Consider the following 17827-nt stretch of genomic DNA (forward strand, 5'->3'; position numbering starts at 1 on the left):
TCATTACTGCATTTGTGTGTGTGTGTGTGTGTGTGTGTGTGTGTGTGTGTAGTTTGCTAGTTGTAGGCTTAGCTGGAGTATTCCAGTCCCAAAGGCTTTGTACATATAGGTCAATGACTGATAGGCAGTGGTAGTGTTATAAGCTAGCAGACTTATAAAGAGAAGACCTTTGAGAAAGCAGGTTCTCAGGAAAACAGGGATGTCCTGTGTGTTTTGTAGTTTTAAGACCAATAGAGGGGCCACCGTTGTGAAGTAGCAAGTAAAGCCACCATGTCTTGATGCCAGCATCCATGTGATGTCAGTTCGTATCCTGGCTGCTCCACCTCTGATCCACCTTCCTGCAGATGGCCTAGATGGCTGAGCCTCTGCCACCCACATGGGAGACCCTGATAAAACTCCTGGCTTCCGCCTGGTTCAGCACTGGCTGTTGTGGCCGTTTGGGGAGTGACCCAGTAGATGAAAGATATCTTTCTCTCTTTCTCTCTTCCTTCCTCCCTCCCTTCTTCCTCTCCCTCTCACTTTCTGTCACGCACAGATGCACACACACATACACACACATCATCTTTTTAAAGACCAGCTGAGTGCTGAGATCATCCATGCATTCAACAGTGTCCACTGAGCACCTACCTTATGTGGGCCACAGAGCAAGGAGGGTACTGTGTGATAGATGAACTGAGACACGTAGGTGTGTGGCAATCCAGTTTGCAACAGAGGGTTGTGAAGTGCCAGAAAATGGAAGGATTTGTCAAGTACAGTAGAGTTCAGAGAACAGATAGGGTTCTTCTGTTTGAAATGAACTGGGGTCTGAGAGAGAGCAGCAAATTTTACCGTGGAGAGAGGGAAAAGGAGATAACTAGTGATACTTCAGAATATTTACCTTTCACGCAGGAAGCATTAGTCATCAGTGACAGGGACGCAGAATCCAACACTCAGGAGGTGACAATTACAGAAGTGCACAAGGCCTAATTGACCATGATGTAGGAGTTACTTTCAGTGATGTTCAGCTTTGGATACATCGTCCACTACTGTACGTAGAACCACCAAGTGCCCAGGTTTGCTTTCCTTTTGTGTAGCAAGCCATCACTGACATGGGATGGTAGAAGAAAGGAGATTTTTTTTTTCCCTCCCAAAATGCAGAGCAAAGAGCAGAGAGATCTGCCACTTCATTCTTGATTCTCCTAGGGACCAAAGATGCAGATTTTTATAGATGGAAGGTGGGGCTGGCAGGTGTGTGATCGATCAGCTTGTGGACATGTGACTGCTTGGTCAGTGATAGGACGGCCATCGTTTTCTTTCTTTTTCTGTTTTGTTTTAATTTTAATTTTTAGCCATCATTTTCTTTCAGGAACTTTAAAGATGACAGAGTGGGTGCAGGTCAGCCCGGAGGCTGCCTGCAGGTGGCTCGTCATTTTTGTCCGGCGTTTAAGGTTACTGGGAGTGGGGATTCCTCAAGACAAATTTAACATCAAGGTGTTGTAGGTAGAAGAGATAAATGACCCATAGATCTTTCCATGCACTCAATTGAGGCTGTAGTAAGGGGCTGATTGGCAACATTCCAAACAGGGCAAAGAAATTTAAGCTAAAAGAGGGAGGCAAGGGAACTGAGACCTGAGAGCACTTGCTTACACAAATGGTGCTATATGATTTTACAGTGGTTTTTTTTTTTTTTTTTTTTTTTTTTTTTTTTTTAGATTTTAAAACTTCTATTGTAATGGCAGAGAAGAGAAGACAGATCTTCCATCTGCTGGTTCACTCCCCAAGTGGTCACAATGGCTAGAGCTGAACCTGAGGCCAGAAGCCAGGAGTTTTTCCTAGGTCTTCCATGTAGTTGCAGGATCCAAAGGCTTTGGGCCATCCTCTACTGCTTTCCCTGGCCACAAGCAAGGAAGTGGTTGGGAAGTGGAGCAGCCGGGGCATGAGCCTGCACCCATATGGGATGATGGTGCTTACAAAGGGAGGATTTAGCCAACTGAGCCATTGTATCAGGCCCAGCAGTGTTTCTTAGAAGCAAAATCATGGTTAAAACACGTGGGCTACTTGTGAGAGATGCCAGGGAACCAATTTATTTTGAAAAGTGATACAGGTGAAAAAATTCAAATATTTATGTATGTTCCTATGCAAAGTATATGTCAGGTAACCAACTAATCAGAAATAATTTCTCCATGGTAATATTCCAGCTGAAAGATGAAGATGAATGATTGAGTTCGAATGTCACCACTTAGTAATTCCTAATGAAATAATGGATCTCTGCGGTGATCATCAGTGCCTGCTAATCTAACAGAAAGATAATCAGACATGTGCTTCCCGGTGTACAGATGCGATTCCACTTCGGAAGCATCCCAAAATATCGAACCTGAATTTGATCAAGTGTCTTTATGCAGCCGCTAGGGAAAAGAGGGACATGTTCAATGGCATGAGGGGAATTCAATCAACAAATGCCAGGCTGACCCAATGTTTTGAACAAAGAGAAAAGAGAGAGATGGAGAGAAAGAGAAACGGGCAGAGAGGTGTTAGGTGAAAACTGTGGGTTAAAGGAGATCTTGGCAGACGTATTAACCAAGTTGGAATATAAAACTTACTGAATCCTGACTGGAGTAAATCCTTAAAAGGTTTTTGAAACATTTTGGGTCATTTGATACAAAGGAATTGTTATGAGGAGTGTGATCATTGTATTGTGATTGTTGACTGAATTGTTCAGGAAGAAGTGCTGGGATATCTGGGATTCACTTCAAAATAATCCAAGGTGGGAGGAAGCAAGGTTAACTTCGGGCTCATTATCAGGGAAGCTAGGCCAGGGCTACACCAGGATTTGTTCAACTCTTCCACTGTTCTCTGAGTATTTTTGACTTTTTTTTTATGTGTGTGCTATGACCCAGTGAATAGATGATACTGGTATTCTCTACTTTACCTGCTAAAGAAAAATAAAGGCATGTTGACACAAATACACACACACAATCTTCCATCACTGGTACAATCCAAAAATATTCACAAGCCCGATTCTGATACACAATGTTTTTCTAATACTTACTGAGGCATTACTTTCTTTTTTTTAAAATTTTTTTAAAACATTTTATTATTATTATCATTTTATGATACAGTTCCATAGGCTCCTGGCATTTCCCTTATCCCCTCCCCAATTCCCTCCTCCCACCTAGTTCCTTTATGTCATTACTAACATATAGTTCTTCATACTCAGTCATATGTCCATTATTGCGGGCATGGACAATGGCAGAGAGTCCAGCATCCTATTGTCAAGATACAGTAAACAGTTTCATTGGGAGTCCATCTTTGGTCTGAAAGTAGAGTTGCATACTACATTGTATCTTCAAATCTGGATGTTAGTCTCCATTTCACAGTTACTGTACATCCCCTTAAGTGAAAAGTCATGATACAAAATCAACAATAGAAAGAAAAATAGAAATTTACAATGCCATGAAGTTAAATGACATGTTACTAGATATGACAGTCTCCATTACACAGCTACTATACATCCCCTTAAATGAAAAGCCACAAAATAAAACTAATATCAGGGAACACCATGAAGTTAAATAACACGCTACTAAATGACTAACGTGTAGCTGAAGAAATGAAAATCAAGAACCTTCTTGAAGAAAATGATGCTGCTGTATGATCTATGAGTCACTGAATGATTTAATCAGAAGAAAGTGTTTTGAAGAGATGAAACTAACAGAAAACAACAAAACCCATGTGATAGAGTTTCTGCTGATCTTTGTTGGAGTGTGTCTCCTCCCGACAATAAACAGATGGGTTTTTATTTTTAATCCAGTCTACTAATTATGAAGTTTGATTGAGCTTAAGCCATTTGCATTCAGAGTTAAATATACATAGGTGGTGCTTTGGTCCTGTCATTTTAGGAATGGGTTGTTCATTGGTTTAGTCTTCTGTTGATGTTTTACTGGATGTTCTTCCCCTTTGCCTTTGGTTTTGGTAGGTGCTATTCCTCTTCTCTGTCAAGAGAACACCTTGAAGTATCATTTGTAGGGCAGGTTTGGAAGAGGCAAATTCTTTTAGCTTTTCTTTACTGTGGAAGAATTTTATTTCATTTTCAAAGATGAAAGAAAGATTTGCTGGATATGTTATCCTAGGCCGACAATTTTTTTCTTTTAGAATCTGGAATATGTCACCCCATTCTCTTCTTGCATGTAGAGTTTCCTGTGAGAGATCTCCTGTGAGCTTAATTGGCATTCCTTTATATGTCAATTGATTTTTTTTTCACGTGCACATTTAAGAATCTTTTCCTTATGTTCAATTGAAGAGAGCTTGGTGATCATGTATCTTGGAGATCGCTTTTGATCAAGCCTGTTGGGAATTCTGTGCCCCTCCAGCATCTTGTTTCTCCATTCTTTCTCTAGATTAGGGAAATTTTCCTTGATTATTTCATTAAATACATTTGCAAACTCAGCTTCTCTTTCTGCACCTTCCGGGACTCCCATAACTCTTATATTTGGCCTCTTAATAGTGTCTTTCAATTCTTGAATACTTTTTTTGGCCTGATCCAGTTCTGCTTCAGCTTTTTTTTTGCTTGTCCCTGGTGACAGGAAATATCTGCCAATTCTGAGATTCTTTCTTCTGCTTGCTTCATTCTACTTTCGAGACTCTCCATTGTACTTTTAATTTGCTCTACTGTGTTCTTAATTTCTGATATGTCAGCCTTGATTTGCTTTATTGCTTCCTTAAGTTCTTTGAACTCTTGTATGTGTTTCTCATTTTTAACCAGAATCTTTAAAATGAGTTTTGTGAATTCTGTATGCCCCATTTTCTCGATGTCTTCCTCTGTTAACTCTGAGGTTGGCATAGGGTTTTGCTCCTTTGCAGGGGAGTTTTTGGTAATATTCATGGTGCCTTTGTCTTTCTTTTGCTCTTGATCATTGTTCTTCTGGTTAACAGAGTCTTCTTCTTGGGGCAGGTTTCTAAGCTGTGTCACCCACAGGTCTACATTGCGATTTTACTTGTTGCAGTTGGTACACAACTGTTTGCTTACAGCCACTTGTGTGTCGACCTCCAGCGAGTTCCAGGTCTGGGTTCATGTGTTAGGTTTCCAACATGGTCTCCATAGCCCCAGCTCCTGGCTTACCATTCTCCTCCTCCTGTGATACCGTGCTGAGGCTGCAGTATTGTCTGTACAACCTTTTTCCCACTTCCAGTTGGAGCAGGTCCCAGGATTAGGGAGACACCAGGTGTTCTATAGAACTAGGTTGTTGGGTGTGGTGATCTTGCCAGAACCTGTTGGACGTTAGTTCTGGGTGCCACACTGACCTATTTTGACTCATGATGCCACAGTCAGCATTATTTTCCTGTGGGACCAGTGCAATTCGCTGAACTCAGTGAGTTCTTGCGAGCTCAGCACATGTGCAGTTCACTATTATCCCCTTCAGTCTTAAAGTTATTGCCACAGTATACAAAACAGCGCCTGGCATACCACTACTAGAGTTCTTGATCTGCTGGCCGTCAGATCTGAGGGCTACCCAGACCTGTTTTGGGTGGAACCTATAGAATGCCACGTCGCTGCAGTTCACTGAGTCAGAAATGAGTCACTCCCAGCTCAGCACATGCTCAGTCCTTTCCCTTGCCTTTGCCTCCTTACACAAAATGGCGCCCAGTTCGGCTCTAGGATGCAGACTGGACTGTTCTCGCACTGCCCGTCTGGGATCTGTTGCCTTGTCTCTGCTGCTGGTCAAATCAAATGGATCAGCAGGACAGACAGTTCTTTGTCTGTGTTTACCTCCCAAGCCCCAGTGAAAATCCCTTCCCACCTGGTTGCTGGTAGAGTTCCGGCTGCTGGTAGATTTCAGATCGTTAGCTGAATGCTGCTGGAGTATCAGTCACTGCAACACCACACCGTTGTGCCTGCTGCTTTCCTGTGTCTGTTAGTCTCCAGGTACCCCTCTGCTGTTGTTCTGTCATTTCCTATTTCCTGGAATATGTCCTCCCTGCTTCATCCTGATTAAATATTTTCCGTCCGTTGAAATGTGTCCTTACCCTATTCCGCCATCTTGATTCTCTGAGGCATTACTTTCAACAAAGGGTTTCTGTAGATTTATTACACTTCAACAGTGTCTTTAATGTGCTTATAAATTTTGTAAGTTTTGGTGATATTTACATAGTTAAGGATGCATGCTCATGTGGACCACTGATTAGAGTGGAGGAATGGAGGAAAGTGGGTAAGACAACTGTTTTCAATCTCCTTTTGTTCACGTATCTGGGGAAAATGGGGAGAGGGATGTCTCAGCAGCCCAGCCACATCACTGCCCTGGATGGGGGACAGGCACCTGATATCCTAAGGTCCCCAGTGTGGAGCATATTCTGAGGGTACAGCTAAAGTGGTTTTCCTAGTTCTGAAATACTGTTGACTTTGTTGCCCAAGGTTGAGGAAATACTACTAAGGTCCACTGGGTGACATGGTCAACCTTATAGTCAGTGTGCCCAATACTTGCTGTCAAGTTTTGGCTGTCAGATCTCAGTTTGTTCTGCACTCCATGGTACTAGATGTCCTCTGCAGACCTCAGTGAACTGGGTGTCATGTACCCCAAGCTCATCTGGGCATTCAGTCCACTGCACAGACTTCAACAGCTGAGGAAACCAGTCCTGACATATATACTCTATGGTCAGACCACAGATCTTGTAATTTCCCTCATAGTTGGAGTTTTGAGTCCAGTGGTCCAGATCCTGCTGGTGTCCCCACATCTGTACCCCAAATATCTTTTTAAAAAGGCAAGGGCCTGGCGGCGTGGCCTAGCAGCTAAAGTCCTCGCCTTGAACGCACGGGATCCCATATGGGTGCCGGTTCTAATCCCGGCTGCTCCACTTCCCATCCAGCTCCCTGCTTGTGGCCTGGGAAAGCAGTTGAGGATGGCCCAAAGCTTTGGGACCCTGCACCCATGTGGGATACCCGGAAGAAGTTTCTGGCTCCTGGCTTCGGATCGGTATAGCATCAGCTGTTGCGCTCACTTGGGGAGTGAATCATTGGATGGAAGATCTTCCTCTCTGTCTTTCCTTGTCTCTGTATATCTGACTTTCCAATAAATAAATACATCTTTAAAAAAAATAAAAAAATTTAAAAAGACGACTATATTGGCAAACTGGTATAATTAACACAAATTTGGCATTAACAGGTTCCCAATGCCTGCCAGCTATTAGCTCCTTTTCTCCCGGCAGTTTAACATGTGCCTAGGTACAACCAACCTAGACAATGGCTTACAGCTGGGGTGTATTTTTGACTTTTAAAAAACTTTTTTTTCATTTTTATTTGAAAGCGTGACAGAAAGAGAATCTCCTGTATGATGGTTCACTTCACAGATACCTTTGATGGTCATGGCTGGGCCTGGCCAAAACCAGGACTTCAGGAGTCCATCCAAGTCTTCCAAATGAATGGTAGAGACCAAATTCTTGAGCCACCATCATCCTGTTGCCTATATATATATGCATATATACCATGATGTCAAATAACAAAATTAGGGACCAGATGGTGTAATTGAAAATAATTACTACAGAAAAAATATAAGAAAATTGTATTTTGTACTGTAATTTTTCTGTGATCTTTAAGTGGTTTGCAAAAACTCACATTTAGAGCAGAATGTTATGAAGCTGACAACTGTGATCTGAACTCCTAACAAATATACGTCCAGCACACCAGCATATCAGAGATCAAATGGCATGGTGTATCTGGAACTGTTAAAAGTTTTCAAATGTTTCTGCAACAAAGGTTTTGTGACTGTAGGAGAAATATACTTTCTCATGGAAGAAATAGATTTTACTCTATTTTGTAAGTGTCCTTACTGTAAAAAAATAATTTAAGATAGAGCATATGAAGCATGCACTTGTGCAAAATTCAATGAATTTACACACAAGCGCACAACACAAAGAGGTCACTGCCACCCTAGCCTAGATACAGAATGTTTTCTGCACCCCAAATCGGCCTCTTCTGCTTGTTCCCCATCACCCCATTACCTGGAGGGAAGTACTGCGCTGACTTCTATTACCAGCGATTCATTTTATCTTTTCTTAAACTATGTAAGTGGAATTATTGTCCACTTTTATGTCACACTTTGTTTACTCAATGTCATACTCGTATTTGTCCTTTTATCTTAATTGCTACTTGGCGTTCATTATGTGACTTACTTTCCTGTGGGTTAATATATTGGCACGTATACCTAACGTATCTAAATGGAAATATTTTCTGATAAGCATATCACATATCTTTCTCTTGGGTACTGCTGGGCTGTAGGTTTGGAGCATCTATCGTTGTGGACACAGTGTCAAATGGCATTTGCAAAGTAATTACAGCACTCTATGCTGCCCCCTGCAGTGTTCCAGGGTTCTGGTTGCTCTGCATCCTCATCAGCACTTAGTATTGCAGTCTTTTTAGCTTTAGCTTTTGGGCCACGTATTCCAGGTATTCCGTCCTGAATTACGGGCATTGTTCCTTTACGTCAAACTGTTGCACAAGCCGCTTTGTGCATAACTGGCGGGGACCTGACTATTGTCAGTTCCTCATTGTGGCTTTACGACTCATCTGTCACTTCTTTTCCTTCCTCAGTTGTCACTGGCAGCACTGATGGGATTGGAAAATCATATGCGGAGCAGGTAAGTGACTTCACGATCATTCTTTCTGGCATAAAAACACAGCAATGAATACGGGTTTATCTTAACAGCAGTTTTGCCTTTTGTATGTTAAAAATGCAAATAGCATATGCTGCTGTATGGCATAATAGATGTTTGTTTCAACTTTATTAACTGCTTAAGTAAGCATTTCATTAAAACGAATTTCTGTGTAAAATAAACGTAAAACTTCTATGCTGGTCAGTTGGAATTGCAAAAAATTCTGCATAATTTTAATTTCTGTTATTTAAATATGTGCAGTCATCAGTGTTTGAAATCCATGATTTTGAAATATTTTCTGAAACAAATATTTTGATGGGTTTTTTTCCCAGGCTAGCCTGTGGCATCATTTTCATAAAAATCAACTGTGATTAACAGGAAAATATTGATAATCTCTCACATGCACAGGTGCAGGGACCGTTCTCCACTTCTTTCCCTGGCACATGAACAGGGACCTGGACAGCAAGTGGAGCAGTTGGGACTCAAGCTAGTGCCCAGACAGGATACCAGCATCACAAAGCAGTATCTTATCCGACTGTGCCACTATACTGCTATACTAACGTTCCTTGTAGCTATTTTGTTGTGATTTCAAGATCCAGCTAAGGGATTATACATTGCATTTGGTATCACATCTCTTAGTCGTAACCAATACATGTATAAAGTTCTTTAGCCTTGTTTCCTTAACAAGGACATTTCTGAAAAATCTACCCTAGTCATTTTAGAAGCTTTTTCTATTTTTAACTTTTAGTGTTTATCTAGATACAGTGTGGTTTGTAGACACAGTTCTAAGAACGTGATATTCCCTTCCTTTTTCCTTTCCTTATCCCTCCCCCTCCCTGACCCTTCCCCTTTGACTTCTTCTTCTTTTCTTTCTTATCTTGAACTTACATTGCAGTAAAACATCCTAGTCTCTTTTGAGATTGATTTTTGCTTATTTATTGAAAAAATTTTATTTATTATTTTTATTTGAAAAGTAGAGTTATATAGAGAAAAGGAAAGGTAGAAATCAAATCTTTCATTTACTGGCCAAATGGCAGCAATGGTTGGAGTTGGGCTGGTCCTAATCCATGAGCTAGAACCTTCTGCTGGGACTCCCATGTGGGGTGTTGACTTGGCCATCTTCTGCTGCTTTCCCAGGGCATTTACAGGGAGCTAGATTGGAAGTAGAGCAGCTACTCGAAGTAGTGCCTATATGGGATCCCGATGCCACAAGCAGAGGCTTGATGTGCTATGCCATAACACCAGCCCCAGCCTAACCATTCTTAAAACCATAATTTATTTGAGTTAAAAACCATTGTTTATTTGGAAGTCACAGACAGAAAGAGAGAAATCTTCCATCCTCTGTTTTACTCCCCCAAGTGCTCACAACAACCAGCCCTGGAGTAGGTTGAATCCAGTGATGGGAGTTCAATTTCATGATCCTATGTGGATGGCACGGACCCAGATGCTTGGGCCATCACCTGCCATTTCCCAGGATGCGTAGTGATATGAAGCTGGAATTGAGCAGAGTGGAGCCATGAACCCAGGCACTGCTTCAGGAATTGCACGTGTCCTAAGCAGCATGCTAACTGTGTGTCATATGCCTGTCCCACAACAAACAAGGTTAAGTAGGTGTGCCATGAAGGTAGTATTTATCTTCATGAGTTCATCTTATCAGGAGGCATAAGAAATCCATTTGTTCCATTATTGATTATGCTATGGTAAACTGTTTATTGAGGTGCTACCTACTATGATGCTACATTATAAAGGTAATTAATAAAGACTATGTGGAAGCTGTTTTGAGGCTATAAATTTGCTATTTGCCAACAACCTTTTCTCTGATGTTTTTAAGATGCATGAAGAATTTTTGCCTAATATGGTTCCTAACATGGAGTTTAATCTGTTGATATTCTAATGATGATCCTCCTTCTACACTTAATATAACCTTTTTTAAAATAAATAATTTGTTTTTCTTGGTCTCAAACCCTCTCCTTTTTTTTTTGAAAAACAACAAAATAGGCTAATGGGTTCTTTGGTGCCTTCATAGCAGATTAATTTATTAGTCATTGTTATTTTTATAAAAATATTCTTCCATAGCTTCATTTGCAATACCAGTCATTATTTACTAAAAGATGACTTTAAGATTGAAGATTGGAGTATTAGTTTACTAATTTACTCATGGTTCATAACACTTAATTTCTTGCTCTTTGATATGCTGTCTGGAGTAGTTCAGTAAACCCTTCTGTATGTGCACTGATGATGGTCGTATCCCTCTTCCTTCCAATCTCTGTATTTGTGTGTCTCTATAACTTCTCCTGCCTGTGTGACACATTCCACCAGGGTATATATAGAAGGTGCACCTCAGGAGAGTTTTATTAATCCAGTCAATTAATTACCTGATTTTCCATGGTAAAGACTGACACCCAGATAAAAAATTTTTTAATTTGATTATATTTTTTAAGGACATCCTGACATAGTAATTTTGTTTGCCAACGCTGGTCTTTGTTTTATGCATCTAATCTGCAACAGATCTTTAATTAGGAAAGTAATGGACGTAACTATTTAAGAAATACCAAGGGTAGGTGTTTACCTAGCAGTAACACTGGCTGGGACACCTGGAGCCCCTATTGAAGTGCAGGAGTTCTAGTCCTGGCTCCACTCTCAGGTCCTCTTCCTTCTGTTGGGTACCAAGGGAAACAGCAAGTGATGGCTCAAGCACTTGCTTCTTCCCACTCAGGTGGCAGATCTGAATTGGGTTGTCTATTCTGACTTTGAGTTTAACCCAGCCCCCAACTGTCCTGGGCATCTGAAGGATGAACCAGCTTTTATTCAATAATGCATAATATTGCAAACGAAGGTTTAGAAGAACATTTTTTCATCAAAACAGCAAGGGTAACTAAATTAATCTGCTGTGAAACTGCTGAAGAAACTGTCAACCTATGCTAATATTAAATAAGAGAATCAACAGGGTAGGGAGCCAAAAACTCTGTCCTCTGTCTCTACAATTAAAAACAAAACAACAAAGCAGTATAGCCAGTCAAAATGCAAAGGAAAAGTCTCTCTTAAAACCCTTTGACGTTTGGGGCCCGTGCTGTCATGTGTAAAGTCACTGTCTGCAACATCAGCATGCTGTAAGGATCCTGGTTCAAATCTCAGCTGCTCTACTTCCTGGCCACCCAGCTCCCTGCTTATGCCTTTGAAAGCAGCAGAAGAGGTCCAACTATGAAGGAGAATTAGATGAAACTCTTGCTCCCAACTTCAGCCTGGCCCAGCCTTGGCTTTTATGGCCATTTGGAGAGTGAACCAGCTGTTGAAAAATCTCTGTCTCTTTTTCTCTGTAACTCTGATTTTCAAATATGTATGTGTGTGTGTCTGTGTATTAGGGTAGAAAAAAAAAACCCTTTGACATTTAAATACTGACTTGATTTAAGAAGATGACCATTTGGTGAATCCTTTTTATAAAAGTTTCCAGCTTGGTTTACCTTGGTTGATTGGTTTGTTATCTTTTAAAGATTTATTTTATTTCTATTGGAAAAGCAGATTTAGAGAGAAGAGATTTAGAGAGATTTTGAGCCGTTTGCAGAGAAAAAGATCTTGCATCCGCTGGTTCACTCTCCAAGTGGCCTCGTTGGCCAGAGTTGAGCCAATCCAAAGCCAGGAGCCAGGACTTGTTCTAGGTCTCCCATGCAGGTGTAGACTCCCAAGACTTTGGGCCTTCCTCAGCTGCTTTCTCAGGCCACGAGCAGGGAGCTGGATGGGAAGTGGAGCAGCCGAGACACAAACTGGAGCCCATGTGAGATGACAGTGTGTGCAAGGAAAGGATTTAGCCTTTGAGCCATTGCACTGGGGCCCTGTTTATTTATTTTAATTTAAATTATCAGCTGGTCAGCTTTTCTTGAAATGGGGTTTTATTTAATTTATATTTGGAAGTGAAATGCAAAGTTGTAAATCAGACCTTTTATTTTGCAGCTAGCAAAGCGTGGAATGAAGATTGTTCTTATCAGCAGATCACAGGATAAACTAAGCCAAGTTGCCAGCGAAATAAGTAAGTTCTGATATCAGCATTCATGAGTACGGAAGGATCATAGCCAATCTAAGTTTTCAGCTAGTTATCTAGCACTTGTTGGTTTACAGTTCAGAATGGAATAATTTTTCATACTGTTTGTAATCTGTTTTAAAGATGAGTCATCAATTCTTAAAAATTAGTTTAGGGGCATTGTATTTGTTTTACTGACTTGTTTAAAATTTCCTCTACTGAATCATTTACTTTTCTGTTTTCAAGAGTCAAATTTTCTATCCTGTCCTACTGAAATATTTGAATTTTTCCTTGTTTCATTTCTCACTGTTCCTGATTGTTTTGTACTCTGTTGAGTTGAAGTGTCTCTAATTGTCTAATGTTTAACTGAGGAGAAATATAAAAGGTAGTGTGTGTGCATGTGACTGGGGAAGCATTTTGAACTTTCTTGGTCACCTGTGCTTGAGACTATCTCACCTACCTTACACTTACCCAACCAGCTAGATAAACACATGCTGTGCATTGCCTTGACAAAATGTGCTAACCAGTGTCCCTGGTGGTGAGGAAGCCCGTGGTATGATGCTGGCACGCTTTTACTTTCATAAGTCAAATTGTTGAGCAAACAAGAGTCAGTTGTGTTTTGTTCCTCATTTATGCATTTGTTAGTATTCTGTCAAATAAGTGTAAAAAGGGTATAATTTCGGTAAAAACTAAGTTGAATTGTGAGTACAGTGAGTTGTCTCAGGAATTGGTAGTCTGGTTAATGATAAACGTGACAAACGCGAGATCCTGGTAAAAGAAGGATTTGCCCTCCACTTGTTTCACGTGTGTTGAAGTTTTTGCTGTACTGTGAAAAAACAGGAAGCACAGTAAGTGGGAAATCTGGTCTCCAAAATACGCCTTGACTCACCAGGAGAACTGGTGAATGAATTATACTTGCTTATGATTTAAATGAATATAAGTGAATATAATGTGTGTTTATTTCTGTGAATGTTTGCTTTAATTAGCTTCTCTGAGTGGCCAGCTGACAAATTGTCTCGATTCCTTCAGATGAAAGCAATTTCTATTGTATTGTATTACCACCTAACACCATCATGTGTTTTTTTGGATGTATTTCTTTGCAAGGTATTTTCTCCTTTGATTCTTCCAACGTTGTTGTAGGTAGATTTATTCTTGCAATTATTTCTTTCTAGGCCAGAACTGACCCTATTGGACACATTGCATGTAGGTCATTTCACCTTTTGGTTAAAAAATGGATCTTTTCTAGAAATTTTCAATAATAATCTTTTTTTAAAATCCTGGCTGGGAGCACAAATGCTTATGAAGATAAGGCTGTGGTATATAGATGCATAGTAAGTCTTTGCATTTAAGAACTTGGACATTAGAACTAGAAATACAGTTTTGCTGAGGTAGGACTTTGAATTAAGCCATGACACTATGGGCCCGAGCTAGTTCCTGGGATAACAGGTGAATGTAATATAGGGCCTGTATGTTAGTATTATTTCATTCTTTGCTACTTGTAGTCATGTATATGATATTGCTTAAAATGATTCATTCACATGTGATAAGCGTGCATGTAAATGGCTTATTAGTAAAGGTCCGTTGGCAGAAAATAGAAGCTGTTGGTTAAGAGGAAGGTTGAGGTCTCTGAAATGCCAAGATACAAATGAAAATCCATCATCACTCAAAACAGAAACACTGTCTTGTAACACTATTTCAGCAAGTGCTTCAGCTTGTAGAAAAATTTCCCAGCCAGTCAGAAAATATACATTGGAGAATTTGGTTAACTTTTGATTGTGACATGACATATAACTGCAGAAATGTGATTCTGGAGAAAGATGAATCTTGTTCAAACATTTTTGTGAAAGCACAGATGGTAAAGATTCTGAATTGATCTTTATCAGAAGGATTGATCTCTTTTCCTTTGTTGGATAATTTGAAATGTGTTTTCTGGGCAGGATATAAATTTAATAATTTTTTTAAAAGTGCTCTCAGCAGACTGTATTGTCAGTTCTAAGCTGAAGAAATGCCTGCAGGAGATTTGTAAATTATTTAGATGTAAGTCATCCTTTGGGAGGAGGGTGTTTTTCAGGAATACATCTATTCTAGAAGGACCAGGATTTAAAGTTGATGCCTTTAACATGTCTTTATTGAATGCCAGGTCCTGTGCTAGGCAATCCAGATACAAAAGTAAATACATTTGCATGTAGTTCTTACTTTCATAGAGGTTAGATCCCAGTGGAGAAGACAGCAAAAAGAAATAGGTTCAAGAAATACAGCCCAGCACAGTAGCCTAGTGGCTAAAGTCCTCACCTTGCATGTGTTGGTTTGTGTCTTGGCCGTTCCACTTTCTTTCCCTGCTTGTGGCCTGGGAAAGCAGCTGAGGATAGCTCAAAGCCTTGGGACCCTGTAACCGAGTGGGAGACCCAGAAGAAGCTCCTGGTTCCTGGCTTCGGATTAGCTGAGTTGTGGTCAGTGTGGCTGCTTGGGAAGTGAACCAGTGGATGAAAGATCTTTCTCTGTCTCCTCTTCTCTCTGTAAATCTGACTTTCCAATTAAAATCTTTAGGGAGCTAGAAAAATAGTCTAACTGGGACTTGAACTGGCACTCTGATGTGGGATGTCGACATGCCAACAGTGGCTTGGGTGGTATGGCTTGACCCTTTGTATCACAACGCTGTCACCCATTCCCTCCCCTGGCCAGTTTTATGCTAATTGTTAATGAATAAAGGGAGGAGAATTAATCCAATTATGAAATCAGTAGTGGAATCTTTGGGAAATTATCAGAATAAGTTGCTGGAATTGAGCACTTATATTTGGATCATGGTTGCACTAAATGACATGAAGCTCAAGCTTGCACCTGGCTTGCCATGTGGTTAAGCTCCACCACTGCCAGCCTCTACCCTTCGCAGACGAAAGACTAATAGGGCGATCTAATGTTGGACTGTGAACTTCCACAACATCAACAGAGAGAAACTTTTTGCTTTTCTAAGTAGCTTCTCCCTGGTATTTAGTTGTATCACAAAGTTAACACACTTAGTGATGGAAGTTTTCTCTGAAGCTTTTCCAGGATTGTGTATGTGTAAGCCACACCCAAAATATTCACTCTGACATTTATATGTCTTAACCCTTTAGATCCCTGATTCTATGTAGTGCCAGGGAAGTTGAAGTTTCACAGTTGCATTAATGTTGACTCTCATAGAATGCAAGTTTCAGTTAACAAGCCAAGTTAACTGTTACACCTTTCCCAGTCATATGGGCTAAATCATTAAATGCTAATTACCTGATGATCATTAAATACTATATATTAAAAATTTGGCCTGATTTGATGTTAGGTTTTGATTTCCCTGATCCAATATTCTTACAGCCCATTCTTACTCCAATATGCATTAGCAAATTCTGCAGTTATTTTTGTGTTTAAGTTACAGGTTTGCACGTATGACTGTGTACATATTGCCTAGAGAATGATGTGATTTACTGCTGTTACTGGTGGTAGAAAAACAAGGTTGGGGCCCTTACGGAGGAGAAGGGCCCTCTCTGGCAGAGCCTGTTGTGAGCATATGCAGTTCATGATGAGGTTATTGTAGGGCTTTAAAACAGGTTAGCCTGGATCGTCAAAGATGTTAGGATGAGAACAGCTGTTTCACAGAACAGTTTCGAGTTATGTTCAGATTAGCTTGGGGATTCCAGGTTTTCAGTGTTAGCCTAGCCCACCCAGATTTTCCAAACCCATGTCTGAAAGCATCACCCTCTTTCATTCAGAGCTTTTGCTTTCCTCCATAATGTCGTGAGCTTATGCAATCAGGATAAGACTTCATTGTTAGTCTGCAATTGGCACATGTTTTCATTAGGGTCACTATAGAAGGTCTCTGCTTATTGTAAAATGTGAGGTGAAAGTTTGTTAGAGCTTATCAGTTTTCTTTCTGCACATTTTGCTCCAATCCATTCTCCACCAACTGTCTTTGTACTCATCGTTTCTGCCAAACTCAAGTATAATAGCCACTGGGTTCTGAAAAAAAAAAAAACACATCTTCAACAGTTTATTCACTAGAGTCAGCAACCAGAGTGAAACTGATTAATTGTGATGCTACTTACTGAATCAAAGACCACTAGGGTCCCCTCTCCCTTGATACTAAATTCCTGTCAATTAGAGTACCATAAGGAAGCAGAAGTCACACTAGTGAGTTTAATAAGACTGATTTGTCACTTCCTGCCCAGCACTGACACGCCCATGAGTTAAACTCTCCCCTCCTACTTACCTTGTCTGACTTTCCTAAAAGAAGAAAAAAAAAAAAAAAAGAAGAGATGGAAGAGGTGGTTGCTTGCTGATTGAAGACTTTTTGTTTTTTTATTTTTTTGACTCTGCTTTCCTGCCTCTCTTGACAGGTAAATCTGAGTACCTTGTGCCTTTATAAGCAGTTCCTTGTGAATGTAGAGGGCAGCCTTTTGATAAAAGCCAAAGTTCTTTGGAATAATTTGAAAGGATTCTATGGCGTTTAGCAGGGAACTAAATGTTTCACCAACAATAGATAAGTGCTTTGTCAGGACTGACTGCTTTGATGGAATTATAGTTCTTCCCAAGGATACCTGTCACCCTACAATGAAGACAAGCTGGAAGTCATCGCAGATATAAGACGCTTATTTTATTATCATTGTTGGCCAGGATTACTTAGATATTAAGTACTTTTCCTGAGTTTGAAAAGAAAAGTCTTCCTATGTAATTTTTAACACTGAGCTGAGATTTTGCTCGTAGGAAAGCATCATACAATGAAAATGAGCTTTCCTGACAACCTGTTGGCTTACAGAATATAGAGACGGATACTTAGAATCCATGTGATCACATGATCATAGAGCAGTCATGATTCTTACTGGATACAGTTTAATTGGCTTTGATTTTAAAAATACCTCATGATTGTGTCTTTGGTAAAAACCAATCACTCTCTGTTTCTCTTTCTCTCTCATTACTTACCAAGATAAAAAGCTACAAGTTGGTTCTGTAATTCTATTACTCCTCTTTTCAAATATAGAGCATTCAGAAATGTAAATCTCGCTGGTCTGAAGTAAGCAGAGAAAAGGGTTGGGATAAGGCCTCTGCCAGCCTCCCTACACACACATACATACATAGATAGATCCATTTCACTGTTTTTAAAAAGATTATTTATTTGAAACACAGGGAAAGGCAGAGATCTTCCATCTGCTGATTCACTCTCCAGGT

At 40.2% G+C, this 17827-nt stretch overlaps 1 protein-coding gene across 1 annotated transcript in view; it reads left to right on the forward strand.

Moving 5' to 3' along the window:
• The window catches only part of HSD17B12 (hydroxysteroid 17-beta dehydrogenase 12), a 164049-nt gene that overhangs the window by 58182 nt on the left and 88040 nt on the right, over window positions 1-17827 (forward strand). The window contains exons 2-3 of the mRNA XM_040980137.1: window positions 8558-8604; window positions 12568-12643. Coding sequence (XP_040836071.1) covers window positions 8558-8604; window positions 12568-12643 — 123 coding nt within the window. The remainder of the gene's footprint in view (window positions 1-8557; window positions 8605-12567; window positions 12644-17827) is intronic.

Source organism: Ochotona curzoniae, unplaced genomic scaffold (assembly GCF_017591425.1).
Source record: "Ochotona curzoniae isolate NIBS_2020 unplaced genomic scaffold, NIBS_Ocur_1.0 contig_3432, whole genome shotgun sequence".
Lineage (NCBI taxonomy): Eukaryota > Metazoa > Chordata > Mammalia > Lagomorpha > Ochotonidae > Ochotona > Ochotona curzoniae.